Here is a 19,704-nt window from a genome sequence, read left to right on the forward strand (position 1 = left end):
ATAAGCCTGTGTTGTTGTTATAAAGACCTGACAGATGGTAGGAGGGCCCGCCTTTCTTAATCAAGTCATGCTCAGTAATCAGAGCTATCTTGAATTTGTAACAAAAAAGAAACCCTACCAAATCGAGGATTAATGGGCTGCATCCTGACCTCTGGTTAGGACCAGCTCAGGGGTGTCCTTCTGTACCAAGACAGATAACGAAGATCAGAATCTGACCCACTTTGTGGAGAAGTTGAAAATACCAGTTAGGTCCTACCATCACTTCCCCCGAAATGAAGGGTTCTCTCCCATGTAGACTTCTGCCAGTCTAGCTGTAAATATTATTTCATAGTCTGGGCTATAGCTTGGTGTATATTAGCCAATGAAAATATGCAAACTTTCGTAGTCCGTAATTTAATTACAAATGTGTTAGCTAAGCACCCAGCCCTCCAAACAATGCAGCTGAAACATGGGACATGAGGGGCATAGGCTTGACCTTGACCTCCTTCACATTAAGCCTTTCCATTCTAGAGAAGAATGAATGGGTTTCAAGATTGTTTCTGGCAGCAAATAGCGTCTCCTGAGTGTCCAGCTTCTGTATGAATTGCATTTGAAAGGTTAAGAAAAAAGGAAGGATTTGCTCTCTACTACATAGGAATTACTATCCTGACTGGCACTTTGGGTGAGGACAGGGATGTAACAAAAGCGTTTTTGTGGAAGTGATGTTTAAGCACAGCTCCTAACCACACTGTTTCTCTTCCTTTTCGCTGTCTTCCAGGCTCACAGACCAGCTGAGTGCAAATCCTGATCCGCAGCGTCCCCACACACCCCCACAGCTAAAATGGCGGAAGACGCGGATATGCGCAATGAGTTGGAAGAAATGCAGCGGCGTGCCGACCAGCTCGCTGATGAAGTGAGACCAGTAGCTAAACTGGGAACTTGGGGCTGAGCTTAGTGTGAAACACACAGCCAGAAATAGGAGCTGATCCTGCAAAGGATTTCTAGAGCTCTTTTCCATCAGCTTTGCACTGAAAACAGAATTGGAAATGAAATGAGCTGGGGTAAAATTTAATGTTGTGTTCAGTCCAGATTAGGGAATTTATTGATCATGAGTTTCATTTAGGTATTAGATTGTGAATCAGTTTGACTGGCCTCAGAGCAAAAGGCAGCAATTTAATATTTTCTGAGGATTCCTTCGATTTGTCAAACCTTTAAATGTTAGAAGTTACCAATTAGGTTTCTGAAGAGTCATAGTTGAAAACCACAGGCTTTACTTTTAAAGTGGAACACCTGCGGTTCCGAGCAGCACCACCGCAGCGTGTGAGCAAGGGGAGCACAAGCCTTGGAGACTGCAGCTGCCCCAAGGTGTGCTGCATTAGCCATCCATAGAGCTGGAGATGCAGAGATCACCAGTGCCCTGCAGATGGCCTGATTTGGAGGAGAGGAAAGAGTGCAGGAAAAACATCCTGTCAGCATGAGCCTGCACATTAGCATTGGAAAGAACAACTTTCCAAATCTCAATGTTTTTTTCCTGTTTTTTTTACAGTCCCTTGAGAGCACCCGTCGAATGCTGCAGCTTGTTGAAGAGGTAAGGACTTGCACTTCATTTGCACTTCCCTTGTGAACAGAAGTGATGGAGAGCCTGACACTGGAAGTGGCTTTTTTTAAATTCACATTGCTAGAGCCTGGCCATGGCTTTATATGCCACTGTCCCTGCTCATCCCTACCCCTCACTAGGACTGTGCAAGACACCGCTCCCTGGTTGCCTGGCACTGATTTGGTCATACCTGAAGATGCACTGGGAGAGGATTCTGGAGATAAATTAAGGAAACAGTCTCTGAAGGTGACCTCAAGTCAGGGACAAGTGGCTGAGCTTGCTGCAGGGCTCTGGGAGCCTTGTGCCAGGACCACTCTCACGTCCTTGGCATAACACTGCAAGAGGGGAAGGTGAGAAGGGCCCTTGATCCATTTTCCCAGTCTGCTTTAAATACTTCCCTCTCCATAAACACCTGCAGCTATTTATAGAACATTGGTCAGCACAGCATTTAAATGCTATTTGTTTATGTATCTCTGAAATATTTATCAGGATTTCAAGGTTCACAAGATGTCCTAGATTGACCACTTTGGAGCTGGGAGTTCTCTGATTTTCCATGGTGCTAAGGAAGGGGACCCTGGCTTGGTCCTCACAGCTAATACCTTCCTGGAGGCAAAAAACCAATTCGTATTTCACACTTTCCACAATAAAGAGGTTTAAAAGTTGGAAAATCTCAACTCAGTTTGGTTTAGATTGTTCAGCCATCAGGTGGTGGAAAACTTTGCTGCTGCCTGACAGGACGTATTATTTTCAGACACCATGCAAGCCCTGGTGCTGGAGCTGGTGACATTTTTAATCAGGGTCATCAGCACTGACAGTCCCAGTACTCATGACAACCAGAGGAGTCTCCAGCAGAGACAACAGGAAGAAAATTACATCAGGTCTCATTCAGGAACAAGAACAACCCCAGCCGTAGGCTTTATGGCCTTGAAATCAATCACCACTGTGAAGATCAATGGAGTCCAGTGGAGACAAAATTAAATTTCCACGTACAGACAGACAGATGGGTCACTGAGCATAGTCAGCATCACTTCTCCTCCACAAACACTTTAGATCGGGGCCCCTTGCAGCCAAAACGTGCTCTTGTCTCACGAGCAATCTGTCCCTTTTTGCTGCTCAGTTCCCTGGACACGCCATTCCTAACCACCCTTGACGTCAGCTCTGTGCTGGATGCAGCTCCTGCTGGAATCTATTCAACAACCAGGAGGAAGCCTCATATGAGTACCCCCACAACACAAGGCAGGAGAGCCTGCTGCCCCCAAATGCCTGGGATCTCAATAGACAAGGCAGATGATGAGTGGGAAGGAGAGGCGCAGGAAAGGGAAGTGATTTGCTCGGGGCCAAGCCATCAGTAAATATCAGCCCTGCCTCTCCCGAGCCGCATTTGTGCGGCCTGTGCGCTGCCTCAGTCTTCCTAACATATTGAACCAGCATATTGTGAATGCCACTGGAGTTTCAGTACTAAATCACAGCAAATGGCAAAGTGGGAGGAGAACTGGGACTGCTGAATTTACCAATGAATTTATAGCACTCTTTGGAAGAGCTCAGCATCTCTGGACCTGGCATTTATTCAGATGCCACAATATCTTCCTGTCCAAATAGAGAAGCTGCTAAAACTAGCACTGAGTAGTCAAGGGAGTTCTTCTAAAATGAGCTGAATGTTATTTTCACTAATGTGACTACAGGAGACCTTTAAAATTCTTCTGTGGCCTAAACAGCTGGTTGATTATTCCAATCCCTTTTCCTAGGTACTTTAAAAAAAATGCAGTATTTAGGGAGTGAGAGATTTTATACTGAAAAGACAAATTGTGAGAGTATTTGAAATTGAACTTGCACTGCTCTGATTTAATAAACCCCCAAAATCCAATTAGACTTCCTCACTTAGCAGAACCTGTCTAGTAGATAGAGATAGGAAATACTCAGGGAAAGAACGCTTTTTACTCTGTTCTCTTGATACAGCAGATCTGTTCTTTCTTTCTTAGGAAAAGGATGCGTCCATGTTTAAGCATTATTACTGTGTCCATTTGTATGGATTGATACTGGGGAAGCACAACATAAACAGAGTGTCTGGACTCCATCCTGGAGACAGGAGAGTGCTGTCCATCCAAGGAAGCCCGTGGCCATGTAAGACCTAACGGCAGGTCATAGCCTGGGCACGTGTCCCCAAAGGACATGCCCTGCTTGCCCCAGAAGACTATCCAGTGTTTGGAGACTAAGCCCTGATGCTGTTGCCAGGGAACATGGGCAAGGAAAACCAAGGAGGTTATTGCTTCTTGGTTTTATAAGCCAGCTTTGCAAGAAGCTGATGTTTCCAGTCCTGGCAAAACAAGAGAGGCAAGAAATGTTACAAAAGCAGCCACGGCTTTGCCCCAGGGCAGCTCCATTTGGAATGGCAGATTCCAAAACCCAGTGTGCTCCGTGGTGCTCATTGTGCCAGGCAGTGCAGTTAATCTGCACTGACCAGTGCTCTTTTGAGCCACTCAGTGCTATAAATACCTGTATTTTATGATGATGCTGTGCAATGTTTGGGCTAAAACATAAAATAAAAATGAAGTGAGGCAGAACAAGTGAGATTAAATACAGTTTGTATCTGACCTTCTTTTCATGTTCAAGCTTTTTTGCTCCGAGGTAACATTATGCAATGCAGAATATCACACGGGGGGAGAAAAGCTGGGAGTTTGCTCCCATCTCCCAGTGCCACCACCATGGCCTTTAAGGAAAATCAGTTGTGGTAGTATAGGGAAAAAAGGATGTTTTGTAGCTACAAAGCTGCAAGGAAAACATGACAAGATCAGTGGTGGTAAAAGCTCAGAGGAAAGCACTTAGGAATGTACAGACAAAAGGGCTGTTTTGTACATTTAAGTCCAGACAGGACTATCTTCTCTCATGTGAGGTGAGAGTGAAGTATCAAAGGTGAAATGGTGAGCTATAAATGTTTGATAACTGGTGCTGCCCTGTCCAGGATACTGAACACACAGAATGCCAATTTACCAGCTGTGAGTATACCCTGACATTTATTATCACAGCCAAATGCTCCTTAGTATGAAAAAATAGAAGAAAAAGTGCTCTATTAATTTAGAGTTTGGCCCAAAACTGATTTGAAATTTACCTTTGATATCATTAGACCTATTGGAAGTACTGAACTATTGGAACCATTTTCCTCAGAAAAGTGTTTTAACCAGTGTAATTCCACATATCTGGCATGAGGGAATGTGATCCACAATTCTGGCCTCTCTTCTCCAGCGCAGGACCCGTCTGTGTGTGCTAGCCAGGGGCATAGCAGATTCACGTGGGCTGGGGGTGTGCTTTCCCAGGCAGAGCAGCAGTGTGTGGCTTTAGTCAGGGACACACTGGAGCGTTAACAGCGTGACAGGGAACCTGGAGCAGGAGCTGAGCAAATTCATTGCTACGGATGACTAAAAAATGTTTCTTTGACCACAGTTTTGTCTTTAGGGTGTTGACAGTTCTCTTTAGTGTCTTTGGGAAGAGCTAGCAATGTCAACCTGTCCTGGTATATAATTGTCTCTATTAATTTATTCAAAACAAACCCTCTAATTCTGGATTAAAGCAAAATTCTTCATCGAAGTGGAAGTTTATGTGTTCTTCACATAACTGACAGCATATATGTGTTTTTCAGGATACCTCCTGAAAGGTAGGGAAAGTGATTTCTGGAATTTTGATTCTCTATCTGATACATCATCCCCTTATAGTGTTAGGAAAATCTTCACTCAGGCTAAACCAAAATTTGAGTAGCTGCCTTTGGTAGGATAGGACCCAACACATTGTGTTCCTGGAGGGACTGATGAGCCCCTTGAGAAGTCATTCCAATTGTCTTCCCACTTTTATTTCCATCTTGGGAAATTAAGTTCTGTAACAGCAATAACAAGAAATGATACAGCAATGCAATTCCCCTCCAAAGTGCTGGGCAAATTTTAGTGAACATTTTGTTGCTGACTTGCTTTGAGTGAAACACTCACAAAAAACCCCAATCAAACAAACAAACAAAAAACCCAAAGCAAAAGCAACCAAAAAGTTTTTAAAAGCTATTACAGAAGACTAAGGATAGTGTCTATTAAAGCCTCCAAAAGGATTCCTAGTAATGCTGCTAAACAGGCTTCACTGAAGCACTGACAAACTAAAGTATCTGTGGGTTGTATTAAGCCCTGAGGTTTAAAATCATATATTCTGGGTCTTTGATGAACAGCTTTGCCAGTGGCCAAATGGAGAACCTGGGCATGTGCTTCATATGAATGATGCAGAACCCAAACCAGAACTGCTTGTTCATTTGCTTTTATTCAAGCATTTGAACCTAGCTGAGAGATTGAAGGACATAAACTTTCCTGAAATGTATGGGGTCTGTTTCACCCAATGTGATACATTTTTAAGTTGGAAGTGCTGGCCTCCTGCCCTGAAGGGTCATCTCATATGCGAAATTATTTCATATATTATATATTTTACCATCTGCAGAATACTTGAATTATGAATAAACAGAGGAACTCGAGGGCCACCATTTTAATGCCCCAACATAAGCAATTCTTGCTGTGCCATTTTCTTATAAGGGACAAGAAAGTGAGAGGTTGGCTGTGCCATGGTAAAATCCAGCAGTCCAAATTCTCCTCTCAAGTGCAATGAGAAGACAAGGAGAGTCAGAAGTTGTTCTCAAAAGAGATGGGTGTTACACATTAAAGAGCTGGATGAAAATGGCATGTGCTCTGTGAACTCTGTAGGGTCCTGTGAAAGATGCATTTTCATCTCTCTGGTCTGACCTACCCTAAGCATTTCACTTTTTTGAGAACCCTTGTTTTGCTAAAGTAATGCAGGATTGCCTGTACAAGGACTGGAGGGTCTGAAGAGATTCCTCCATGGCACAGGAGGGGAGAAATACTCTAATCCTGGCCAAGGTGAGAATTTAGCACACAATAACATGATGGACCCTGCTAGTTCTACGAATTCATGGCTTCCCACACAAGATATCACTGATATTTATGAGCACTGGATGTGTGTGGGAATCCTTCCTGAGCCCTCAGGACCAGACAGAGCCAAGCACAGTCACTGGGCCCGTGGTGATGCGAGTCTGTACCCAAGGATTCGGGGGCAGAGGCTGTGAAAGCTGTCCTTCTGGGCTGGCACTTCACTGCCGAGCTTTCATCACCTCCTGCTACACACTGCCCAGCACTCAGCTCGGGTGGCACCTGCTCCACTGAGGCCAAGGGGAGTTTCTGCGATACTGCCAGCGCAGGAAATGCCAACCTGCCTGTGTCTGCCCCCCAAAACACTCTTGTTGGGCACATTTCTTCCCCTATATTTCTTTAACTGAGGTTTTGCGCTTTCCAGAGATGCCTCAGTCTGTTGTCACTGCGGGTCAGTCACCGAGTGTTTCTCTCCTGCTCAGACATCTGGATGATGAACATATTTTTGGAATAGTTCTGTCTTACAGACAGGTTTGGGTCTGTGTTATCTAAAATATCAGTCATAATGGAAATACTGAGCTTTTAGAAAAGTCTGGGCCTATTTTAAATGAACAAACATGATTTATTTTTTGATTGACTTTACACATTTAATTCTTTCTGTGGAAAAGCTGAAAATTAATGCTTAATAGAAATTTGGAACAGAAGGAGATTGTCACTTGATGTCTGAATCACATCTCATCCTTTTCAGTCACCACCTCTTTATTAGCTTCAATATGCTTTCAATTAGACCACAGATGCAGACAAGTTTATTCATTGCACACCCTTTAATATTTTCACATTTGTGTTAATGCTGTGGCAGGCTGTTTGTAAGAGGTGCAATATTGCCTGATAAAATTAAATGGCACCAATGGGCAGGTAAAGAACAGAAAATTTGACCTCTTTAGCTCTGTTTAAGTATTTGATATAAAATATAAACCATGGGGTCTAGTCCCTGAGCTCATCTCCCAGCACGTCTTGTTCAGGTCACTGGACATCTTAGCTCTATAAAGGTGGTTTGCTTAGATATTAAACACAGTAGGAAAATAAGGTCAGATGGCTAAAGAGCAGTAAATATTTCTCAGCCCAGCTATGCTTGATTCAGCAAAAGGTTTTGGAGCTCAGTATTTGGAAGGGTCCCATGTCAGAGTGCACCCTATTTACTGAAACACAAGGTGACTCAGGACCCAAGCAGCCTTCTTGTGTTTGCATGAGTTTCCATGTTTGTTAAAATACATACAAATCTCGGGGGGGGGGGGGGGGGGGGAACTTCCCTGGTTACCAAGAGTATAAAAAGATCCAATAAAAAACTGTTGTACAGGAAGTGCTTAGCAGACACAGGGTGCTTAGTGCCCCACAGAAAACATAAGATAAGTAAAGGTGGTTTCTTTATTCTAAACTGGCAAACCTAAGATAACCTTTGGACCCTAAGTTTCTAAAGGCTGCAAAAATTAAAGCTGGCTGGGATTCAAGTAAATGCAGTGTGAACTTGAAGGGAGAGGGAGCAGCAGTGGGTGCCTGCTAGATGGCTGCCCTGAGGGCAGCAGGGTGAAGCAGACTGGGGGGAGGCAGGAGGCCTTTTCTGTCCATCTGGTAACTCACACAGTGACTTTTTACAAAGAGACAGCAAACCAGCCTCCACACATCTGATGCTTTTCCCAGTTTCTGCAGTGATGTAGACATTAGAGATATGAATGGGAGTGCAGGGAGAGGCAGAGAAGAGCACAACCTTGTGTCCCTCTTGAGCAGGATCCTCTGGAAGCAGAGCAGAGAAGCACCAGCTGCAGCAGGCAAACAGCCCTGAGCATGGCAGGGTTGGGCTTGTGGCTGAGCCAGCGTGGGCTGTGAGAGCCTGGGAGTGCCCTGTGAGCGTGGACAGGGCAGCTGATGGCCAGAGACACTTCACTGCACCCACAAAATCTGATGAGCAGTGAGAAGGGCAGCTGGCAGGAAGGATAACATGGGGTCCTTGATTTGCCTCCAGGAGTGGTGGCTTGAAAACCAAGAGGGTCGGTCAGGAGTTTCGTTTTCTGTCCTGATGTAGCTGTGCAACTGTGGGCGTCTCCCTGCTCTCTGCAAAATTGACACCATCACCCCCTTATCTGTTTCACAGGAGCATGCATTGCTTTCTGTTCATGGCAACAAGTAAATTACTACTGCACATGTCCAGGTAGCTCTGCTGTCAAGCTGTCAGGCCACAGAGGGTTTACTTCATCTGTTATTGACATGCAACACTTGGGAGATCATTCAGGCCATTAATTATTCACAGATGTTATCACTGCTCCAAGAACAATGGAGCTGGTTTCCCCTTTGTAATTAAAAAGGAGATAATTTGATGCATGACATAGTTGAGTACCACAGCACCCAGGAACCAGAGACACCTGACACATCCTAGAGTGGTGATAACACATAATAAAAATTGTACTTGTGAAAGGTGCCCTACCCCTGGCTCAGGCAGGTGGAAGCTGTGGATGGCTCAGCTTTGCTCCAACCCTGTATCCAGCAAAGGCAGTGGTAAGAGTCTCACTAAGCTGTGGGAGCAGAGGCAGATTTGCTGTGTAGGTGTTTTGAAAATCCTACCTTCAAGCTCAATTCAAAGTCCATTAATGCTAAAGGTGTCTGTTGACTGTATTAAAACTTGGCTCAAACCCATATCTATTAGATCACTGAGCCAAAAAATATGGCTTAATCCTATTAAATATTAGCCTGCTTTAAACTGGATTTCCTAAGTAGGTAAGCTTTCTGACTTCTGTCAGCAGCAAGAGCTGTGCACAAACCACTGTGCCACCTTCCCAAACATGTTTGTGTCACACCTGTTTTCCCTGGGAATTTCTCCTGTGAGATTCACATCCACCTACAATTTCAACACCCCCATCCTCCCTTCTCCTGCTTCATTGGACTTTGAGATTAACCTTCTTTTTTTAGAAATTACTCTTGTGTAAAGTGATTATTTTAATCTCAAGGTCCATGGCTTTGTGCTTTCTGCAGAAGTTCGGTATCCCAGTGAATCCAGAAGGACTGATGGTAAAATGGAGAGTACCTAGTTCCTCACAGAGTGTCCAGGCACATAAGGCCTTTGGACTGTGCCATCAGTCCCTTGTCATTCCTTCCACTGTTTTTCTTGTGTCTTCCTGTGTCCCATATCAAGGACTGAGTGTTCCCTCACTGATCTCTCTTTCTCTCTCTCTCTTCTCCCCCCCTCTCTCTCCTTACCTTGCTACCACTATTGGGATGTAGAGTAAAGATGCTGGTATCAGGACTTTGGTTATGTTGGATGAGCAAGGAGGTAAGTTCAGATTGCTTCAGTAAGGAAGTATAACCCTTCTCAAAGTGCTTTACTGACTGTGTGCAGCCCTGGAAACAAGGGACAGAAAATACGTGTGGTTGTGCATGAGAACCCCAAATCCTCTTTGCCTTTAGCTTTTTTCTCCAGCAGAGAAAAATGTACAACAGCTGCCTAAGAGTCTGTACTTCTTTTGATTGATGTCAAAGAGAGCTGCAGGCTGAACTCAACCAAATCACCATTTGATTTCAGCAAGCTTTGGGTCAAGATCCAGCTATATGACCAGAAGATTTTCCTCTAGAAGTGTAAAATCCAGCATTATTTATGCAGGTGCTACGTAATTTTTCCACTTAAATCACAAGTGAAAGACATGTAACAAATGCATCCCAAGAGAAGGTAAATGGGTTTAGTTTGTGTAAGATTCAGTTACTTTTTGTGCAGTAGTGAGGCAGTGAGGATGACAGAATTGAAACATTAAAGGTATTCCACAATCAGTTCATTACAATTGTCCATATAGGAAGTTTCAGACTTACACTACCTGTCTGCAGATGGCAATGACAAAGAGAGCCTGATATGTTCAATACATTCCAGGAAATTACATTTTTGCCCTTCATAATATTACAAAGAAAAGGTAGCCTTCTCTCCCTCTCAATAAAACTAATAAGTCTTCATTTGCCATAGACCCACAGCCCCAGGAAAATGGTGTCTCCAATAAATCAACAGAGCAGAAATTTCTGCTACTTTCTATCAGACCAGCCCCCCAAAGGCCCTTGTTATTATTTACTATGTGGCAGGACACAAAATTATTATTATTTCTGCAGAGGTAATGCTGTGTTACTCATCAAACCTAGACAATGATAATAAGCCAGGGTACGGAATTCTTGGGAAATGGACTGCAGAAGCCGACAGGGCCTTTCCAGTTTTAATGTCCCTGCCTCTCTGACACTATAATGAATGAAAAGTAATAACAGGACCTAAATGGAAAGTATTTTCTTCTATGTATGTCTCATTGCTTTCCCTCCACATCCTCACATTTAGGGAAAAAAAAATTAACCGAATTTTGTCATATCGATTTGTCTTGACAAGAAAAATGTCACAGAGAACATTTTGTTGTCTTCAAAAAATAATGGCAGTAGAAAACCACCAAATACAGAAAACCAGAAATTACTTGTGTTGAAACAGATATGGCACCTGTCTAAATAATGTGTTTTGTTTCAGCAGTGGATTATACGGTTGTAATAAATCACAAATATTGTCAAAGAAAGTATGCTAATACCCAGGTTTGTCTTGCAATGTAATTCACAGGCAGAGTACCAGAAACTTTAGTGGCTCCTGGGAACGTATGTTTCTGTTCTTTAACTGCTCTATTTCCACAGATTTGCTAGGGAGGTTTATTTTTATTTTAATCCTGAATTTTGCTGGGTTTTTAAATTATTATTTTGGAATTCTACAATTGTTAAAGCCCTGTATTCAGAAGTTTTCTGACTGATTCACTCAGTAGCAGGAAGGACAATCTGAGTGAGCCAAGGAGCTGAGACTGGACACACTCATCTCTCTGGAGTCCAGGGAGCACAGCATTAAACCCTTCTTGAGAGTGAAGCCTGAAATGCGTGCTGTACAGTCACAGATGCAGTTAGTCAATACCTCCAGGAAAGACTCGGAAGGTCTTGAAGCCTCTTTAAATTGGCTGTGGTCATGCCTTAAGTGGTTCAGTAAATTTAGCTTATGACTATACAGTGTGGGTTTCTCTCAAGGAAAACAGCCAAATAATGTTACCAACCCTGAAAATATTGTAACCTTGTACTGTGCTAAATGTTTAATTAAGTTTTCTCCATTTTAACCATATGTAGGTGTAATAATTGCTAATTTTTTAATTTCATTGTAGCCATAAAGGACTTACACTACTGGGCAAAATACACTGATGATGACTTTGAACCCTGTGTAATTAGTGGAACGTGTGCAGCTCACGCATGTCTCAGCAGATTATCAGATTAAGGAAATCATTTGCTAACACTGCCATGTGATCTCTTCGCAGCTGACTGCACAAGTCACTTAAGATTATTAGGTGTTAAATATACAGAAAACATGACATTGATCTTTCCAGTGGGCGGCAGGCAGAAGATCTAATCTCTGCACTTGCTTGAAGCTCTATTTCTAGGTTTCCTTACAAAATTGCTTGTTTTGAAGTTAAACAGACCTTACATGGAAAAACCTTTCTGAGCCAATTCAACCCAAGCAGTGCAAAGCAGAGCTGATTTTCCGCTATCAGTGAGCAGAAGTGTCTGGGATCATAAAAGGCAGTAAGCCAAGGTAATTTCCCAATGCCAGGTATTTGTACAACAAAGCCAGCCTGGGTAGCTGCTCTTGCCCAAAGGTTTAGCACAGCTGGCTGCACAGCAGGTTATAGTCTGTCATAACCCACACAGATCTGGAGCTTCACAAGAACTCCCTGTCCCACAGAGAATGGCACTCCCATAAAACCTAGAGACTCTCTGTCCTCTGAAGCATGGGACCCTGAGTAGCCCCTCTGCAATATCAAGAGTTATCATATTTTCGGTCAGGTATTGTCACCCAAAGCAGCTGAACACAGCTCTTCCCCTGGGGAGCCCACAGGAAGGAGCCAGGAGTTTAGATTTCCTTGTTGTTTTTTTTCCATCACTAAGAAAGTCTTTCCCAGACCACATGTGCATCTATAATGCTTACATTTTTTAAAATCTGGTTTTGAGTCAATCTCCCATAATTAGTGATTTAAATATAAATATGTATATAACTCTTTACACTAAAATGCTCATATTTTACATGAAAAAATAAATGCTGCAAAGGATTATTGAGCAATGACAATTCCTCTGCTTCTTTAAAACATGCTAACTTAGAAAAATGTTAATATTTGGATGCATTTTGGTTAAAAGCAGCCAGTAGAAATTAAACTAATAGTACAAAGTGAAGACATGAAGGTAACCTGAAGCACTAACACAGCAAAGGTCCCAGGCTGGTAACTCTGTTCATCCATAGGAAACTCCCATCACCTGGCCATAGTAGCAGGATTAAAGATTTGGACCTTCAAGGACATTTTTTTGTGTGATAATGTCCTCATGCAGTTTATTACAGAAGAATTTTGTTCTTGTATTCCAAATGAGGTGGAAGGGAGAAACTTTTCCAATAACAACAGTAGCAGCACAGTCATTTTTCATCCAAGACAGAGGAATAGCCACAACTTTGATAAGAGACAAAGAAAATGTCAGTGCAATTGGAATTTTCTCTTTGCACCATGAATGCACAAACAGCAATGCTGGGGAACATGGGCAGCAGATTAATCTACCCAGCAGATCTTACTTTACATCAAGCTTACAAAGGAGGTAAAACTTGGAAATAACTGGGCAATCCCACAAACAAAAGCACTGGCACACATGCGAGCTGACCTCCGCTGCTTTTGCAGGAGCTGTGGGTTTGGCAGTTTTGTATGTTATGGATAATTAGCAAAATAAAAGGAGACTAACAACTACTACTCCAGTTTTCACAAGGAAGATGGTATTAATTATGCTGAAATCGTAGCACAGAACAAAAGACAAATGAACCCACACAAAGCAGGTTGTGCCTTTGTCTGCTGTTATTTTTAGCACAGCTACATGTGGGCTCACAGCTCTCCCCTCCAGCTTTCTTCCACGGGTACCTGTGCCCAGCAGTGCCTCCCAGAGCACAGCTCGCTCAGAGCTCAGCATCTCTGAAAAGGCTGTCCCACAGTCTACGCTCCAGGATGATTCTCCCTTATGGAAAATGGGATGACAGCCTAGCTTTGGAAATAGTTCATCTGCTGAGTCTCAAATTAAACCCTCTTGTATGCAATTATGATTGCAATGTGTTCTTAAGATGTCCTTTGTGTTTTCTTCCTTTTTTTTCTAATTAAAATTGCCCTTGGGGAAAATTGCTTTGCTGCACAATACACCAGGCAAAGGAGCAAGTTCCAAGCTCCACAGGCATTTAACTGACATTCAAGCACAGGCCCTAGATCCTGGACACCAGTGAAGGAATATTTGTTATAAATTGCAGATGGGGAAGCAAAGGTGAAGCAACACCACACTTGCTCTGTGCTGGTCTTGCTACCAATGCCCTGTAAGATGCTTTTGCAGATGTTTTTGCTCAAGACACCACAGGAGCAGCTGAGGGATACCCTTGCCACAGCTTCCCTCCCCCAGCCACTTCTCCAGATCAGTCACAGGATGGGGAATTGCCAGGATGTTACAGGAGATCCTGGCAAAGACCCACTGGCCAATGGCCACAACTATGATAAAACTAACAGGACTAGCTTGTGTTCCCTCAGTTACCTTACAGGAGTAATTCACAAGTATAATGATAGAGGCAAAAATCTATTCTTGTCTGTGCCTTAAGATAGGGCATTTGTTTGCTGTAAGATCTGGAGGAAGATTTATGGTCACTGCCTTGAAATGAAAGTGATGCTCTCAGACATCAAGATAGAAAAAGGGTTGCAGCATTTTCCAGAGGGGAAAAAAAATGAAGGAAATCACAATGAAATGTATTTCTGATGTGTATTCTGCCTCCAGACAGCGCCAATTCTCTTAGGTATATATCACACATAAACATATAGGTGCAGTTTATTCAAATAATATTGCAACAAACTCAAAAGATGTTCAAACTCTGACCTTGAAGGGCTTCTCTAAATGGAAGACAAAAGGCATTATCTCTCGTAGGCGTGAATTTGCGTAGGCTCATGGCAGTATATGCCAACAAACTGTCTTCCCTAAAACCTTTAATACAGCACAGAATGTTGGAATAGGGAAGATCTATGGACACAGACATTAAATTAACCTCTCGATTGCCATCTGATTTCCTACCGGCAGTGATTCATTCTGGGCCACATTTTAATAGCATTTATACCAAAACAAATCCAGCGTGACCCCATTAAGTTAATTCCACTATAATATTTATGCCTCAGTAATTGTGGTTAGACTCATGAATCTATTTCCTTGCCTGTGGGACCAGATCTTCGACAGGTATAAATTGTCATTGCTCCACAAAGCCAGCATAACTATGCTGATTCAAACCAGTTAACAATCCAGCCCACGACATTAACAACTAGCAAGTGGCTTTAGGACCAGCAGCCAGCTGTCCAGACTTCTGGGCTACAAATATGACATGGAGTTTTTTACACTGATGAGGTTTCCTTTAATGGAAGATAAATGAGTTGTGGCTCCCTTTCCTATTCAGCAACAGCCCAGGCATCAAACACAAATCCTGAAGTAGGATAAAAAATGTCAAGATTCTAGAGAGGGCTGTAGTTAAATGGAAGTCTTTGAGTTGTGCCAAATATACTCTTCAACAAGCACTCATTTATTTGGGCAGAACAGAAAACAGGTAAAGACAGTACTAAAGGACCTGTTGCATACATGGCTTTAGAGAATGTGCATCTAGGCAAGGAGAATTGTTTCCACTGAGAACCCCCAGTGGTACCAGACCTAGGACTGACCCATGCAGTGTGAACCTGGCTTTTGCTACTGGACAGACCAGCTTAGAGAAGCACTAGCAGGAAAATCAAAGAAAGAAAGACCAGACACCTCTCATATTCCCCCAGTGTCAAAAGGCACGTGTGGGTCCAGCCATCTTTTAACTGCCAAGGGGCTCTGCAGTGCTCGGAATGAGGAGCTGGGAGCCTGTGGCAGAAGTGCAGCAAATCCCATCACGCTGCATGAACCAGCATCAAAGCCAGCTCACACTCCCACAGCTGCTCCCCGGAGCAAGAGCAAGCGTTGCCCAGGCGAAGAGCAGGAGCACGGGGAGGGGTGTCCCCTTCTACCACAGACTCACATTTCTGATGAGAATTACAGTCTGTGCCTACGGACACCAACCAAAGCTTCTGCTGAAGCCTAAATTACAACGTGCATTAAGACAATCACACCTTGCTTTTCTGGTTCTCAGCACAGCACTTTACCTGGCTGAACCTGTGCAGTCCCTCTTGCAGGCTTCCTTCTTGGTTTCCCAATCCTTTGCTTACACAGTGTGTGACCCTTTCAGAGGGCGGTGCCAGGTAACTCTGATCCTCTAAATATATCCTTGGATTTGGGATCAATAACTCCCGTGGTACCAGGAGAGAGGCCCATCCAGCTGAGGAGAATGAGAGCTGACAGCAGAAAGGCAGATGAGTCTCACCATACTGACATGGCACCTCTCCTTCTCAAAGCCCAGTGTCATGCAAGAAGTAAACAAAAAGCACAAGTTCAATACTTGAACTATTCCAGCTTTAGCCCAGGATTTTCTAGGCCCTTAAGGGGTGAGGTTCCTTTTCCCCTTAAAATTAATTAAATAAAATTAATTTTAATGGGAACTGGGTATCAAAACCCCCCAGAAAGCTTTGAAAAGCTAAACTTCAATTGTTATTAAAAACCCAAGTAAGTAATTAGGCCTCTTCATGTTCTCAAAGAAGTTAAGAAGAGCTTTTTACTGATGTCAATATGCATATGAATTTTCTTCTAAAATTTTCTTCTTTCTTTTTTTTTTTTTTTTTTTTCTGGATAGGACTCAGTTAACATCAGGGATGACATTAAATTCCTTCTATAACCAGGGCTCTTAGTTCCTTCCTCTGCAGTCTAATTCAGTGTTTTTCTATTCCATATGGGGACTAGGGATGTATTTGTGATTTACTGGGACTGCTTTACTTTTCCTCATTAGGTACAGTTACAATTTTTAATGGATTGAAATGCCACTCCAAGTACCTTTCTGATCCTGGGTAGTATCTGAGTCTATCCTTTAGGAACAAATGGTGTGAAATGTGAATCCCACTTAAAATGCTGTCCCTACTGCAGACTCCACACAAGACCCTTGATCCAATTGGATCTATATCTGTTTATCTCAGCGGAGAATCCTGTTCCTACACTTTTATGTTGTGGCATTCTGTTCCTCTAGGGCATTTTCCCCAGCTTTAAAAGTGAAAAGAATTAACACATTAAGTTATTCTGAGCCACCAAATCACTTAGAAAACCAAGTCACTAAGAAAACCCATCAGCCTTAGATGGAAATATGCCAAATTTTGTTTAATGCCAGCAGAGAGACAGGGTCTATATGTGTCTGGTTTCTGTGCCTGGTGCTTCTTACCTTGCACTGGAGCAAAGCAGAAGTGACCCCACTGAAAACATGAGTCTTCACCCAATGCCTGTTTCCATAAGGTCCCTTGGGAGAGACAAGGAACGCCACAGCCGGTGACCCTCTCGCAGAGAGCATCGGCTCCCGGAGTGGTTTTAGTTCCTCTGTGCTCACTGAGGTTTGCTGCAAATCACTCCTGATCTGCAGCACCCACTCAGGGAAGAAAGCCAGCCCTGAGGCCACTCGGACTAGAGATCAATACCCAGCACCAGCCGAAGTGGCAGGTCTGTTTCCTCGGCCTCTGGAAGAAAGGGCACCTCGACACCAGCCCTTAACAGCTCTCTCCATTACCACTACCATTAACTACCAGCTCTCTCACTCACTAGTCACAGCAGTTGTGCTGCCCAAACCCACCTAATTCTGAGGCATTTGTAAGCGTAAGTACCGGAAGCGTTTTCCATGGAAGGACTTCTTTTCCCTAATATTAACATACATAAATGCAAAATAATAACACTATCTTTCTTTCTCCTGGATGTCACTGTGTCTTAGTAAGTTGATGTATTGTATTATGTTTCTGGACCTTGAACTTTATAACCCTTCCTTTCTATATCATTACATCTTGTTTATATTAATATATTTCAAATAAATTTCTCCTTTGTTTTACTCTTCCCATACTAATAAAAAAAGATCTTCAGCATCCAATGCAGCATACATCCTTTCAGCAATGCATCAGCTCAGATTAATGCATTGTAATGTCATTATTAACTCAGTTCTACATGGTCATTTTTCATGTTCTGTTGAAGACAAAATCAAACAAACAAAAATACAATTCATTCCACACTGTCATCCCTTTGTCCTGACCAGAACAACTCGATCGTGTTGAAGAAGGCATGAACCATATCAACCAAGACATGAAGGAGGCCGAGAAAAATTTAAAAGATTTAGGGAAATGCTGTGGCCTTTTCATATGTCCTTGTAACAAGTAGGTACTGGGTACCGGCTCTGCTGTGTGGTGTCCGGTTTTTTGTCACAGTGAATGTCTGAAGTTTTTGTCTTTTTTTTCTTTGTCCTTTTCCATCTGCTTCATTCTGTGGGGATAAAATACTTGTGTTTAATCAGAACAACTGGAACGCATCGAAGAGGGAATGGACCAAATCAATAAGGACATGAAAGAAGCAGAAAAGAATTTGACGGACCTAGGAAAATTCTGTGGTCTTTGTGTCTGTCCATGTAACAAGTAGGTGCTGCCTGCCTCATCTCTTTGAGCACTTAAGGCTGATCCCAAAGGCCTTGTGAAGCTCATCCTTGCTAGGCACATGGACAGGATGAGCATGTGGCATGCAGAAAGAACGATTCTGGTTCAAATGCATTCATTTCATAGCATAGACAACTGACTGGGAATTACTGTAGATGCATTAAAATCAGGCATACTGCAGTGAAAGCTTCACTGTTGACACCTTTTAATGGTAAAAGTTTCAACATTTTACACAAAGTGTACTGAGTGGTTCCATTTTCTAGCGGACAAAAACACTTGGGGCTACCTTATTCCTGGACATTCTAAATTTTGAAACATATTTTCATGAACAAGTTTCATAAACAAAAGAGCTGAAAAAATGCAGAAGAGGTCATACTAAACATTGCTCCAAATTATGGATGAAAATCACAGTTTTCGTTGTTCAGCAGAAATAGTCCTTGATGAGATCTTGAAAGAGATGTGATGTTTCATAATTGGAACCCAACTTGAAATGGTTTTCATCCTGCCACAGGCAAAAAATTTGACAAAACCTCAACATGCCAAATTTCTCTTGTTTGGGAAGCACGTACACTAAGCAGAAATGTTGAAATGCATTGAATTTGCTTGCATGCCATCACACTTGAACGAAACCGTCCTCCAAGTAATGCCAAGCTTGTTTTAAATGCCAAATGAAAATGTGATGTGCGGTTATGCGGGTGTAGGAGACCAAGGACCAACCCAAAGTCCTTGAGGAATGGCAAATCCAGCATGCAGTGAGTAGGCATGAAACCAGGTTGCAGGAAAACATTCTTAAATGGTTGGCCAGAGATTGTGCAGGAAACAAAGCAGAGAGGACTGTTGCTGTAGAATTAAATTCCCTTTCTATGTGAACTTCGTTCACAGCCAAAGCCTGATCCTACCCTGATTATCAAGACCAAAAGGAAAGAGAGCTGCCATAGAGTTCATAGGGTATTTTGCCAAAAATCAGAGGAGCAGGGCTAGGGTTTTGCCTAATCAATCACATTTATTTTGAAGTTAATTCCCTTGGGACACAATGCAGATTCTGCCTCAGGTTTTTTGCTTCTTTGTACCAAGCCTTGAATACTTTTTTGGGGTAAACATTTTGCCCAGAATTATTATAGCCTTGATGTGCGATGGGAGAGGGGGCAGGAGGAATGGGAAGGGCTGCATACATGCCTTTTGCAAGGGCTGTGAGATCTCACAGGCTGCAGCCCTTGGTGCCCTGTGCCAGAGGAGCTGGTGCACAAGAGCTGCAGGTACAAATGCAGCAGAAACTTCACATCTCCCACACTGTACGAGCTGTAAAAGCTCAGAAGTGACAGCCAGACATGTGACAGCGATGGGATTAGCACCTGGCACGTGGCACTAAAACATTTGGTGTTTCACTACGGCTGCAGCATCATGCTGCAAGAACAGAATGATTCTGCAGGGGATGTAGGGGACATGAATTTGTAAAGGGCCCTCTTCCCTTCTCTAAGGCATTCTGACCCTATCAGTCTGCAGCCATATTTCAGAGAGCAGTACTGCTAGCCAATGCTCAGAGGATGGATGAAGG

At 43.0% G+C, this 19,704-nt stretch overlaps 1 protein-coding gene across 2 annotated transcripts in view; it reads left to right on the forward strand.

Annotated features, from left to right (window-relative positions):
- SNAP25 (synaptosome associated protein 25) overlaps nt 1-19,704 on the forward strand; it is a 64,068-nt gene that overhangs the window by 34,281 nt on the left and 10,083 nt on the right. Inside the window, exons 2-5 of one of the 2 annotated variants that reach the window (XM_064415707.1) lie at nt 758-892; nt 1,526-1,567; nt 9,757-9,805; nt 17,759-17,876. In XM_064415707.1, coding sequence (XP_064271777.1) covers nt 821-892; nt 1,526-1,567; nt 9,757-9,805; nt 17,759-17,876 — 281 coding nt within the window. In that variant the 5' untranslated portion in view covers nt 758-820. Of the gene's footprint in view, nt 1-757; nt 893-1,525; nt 1,568-9,756; nt 9,806-17,758; nt 17,877-18,013; nt 18,132-19,704 lie in introns of both variants that reach the window. The other variant, XM_064415706.1, reaches the window with a different exon arrangement.

This window comes from Passer domesticus, chromosome 3 (genome assembly GCF_036417665.1).
Source record: "Passer domesticus isolate bPasDom1 chromosome 3, bPasDom1.hap1, whole genome shotgun sequence".
In the NCBI taxonomy this organism is placed as follows: Eukaryota; Metazoa; Chordata; class Aves; order Passeriformes; family Passeridae; genus Passer; species Passer domesticus.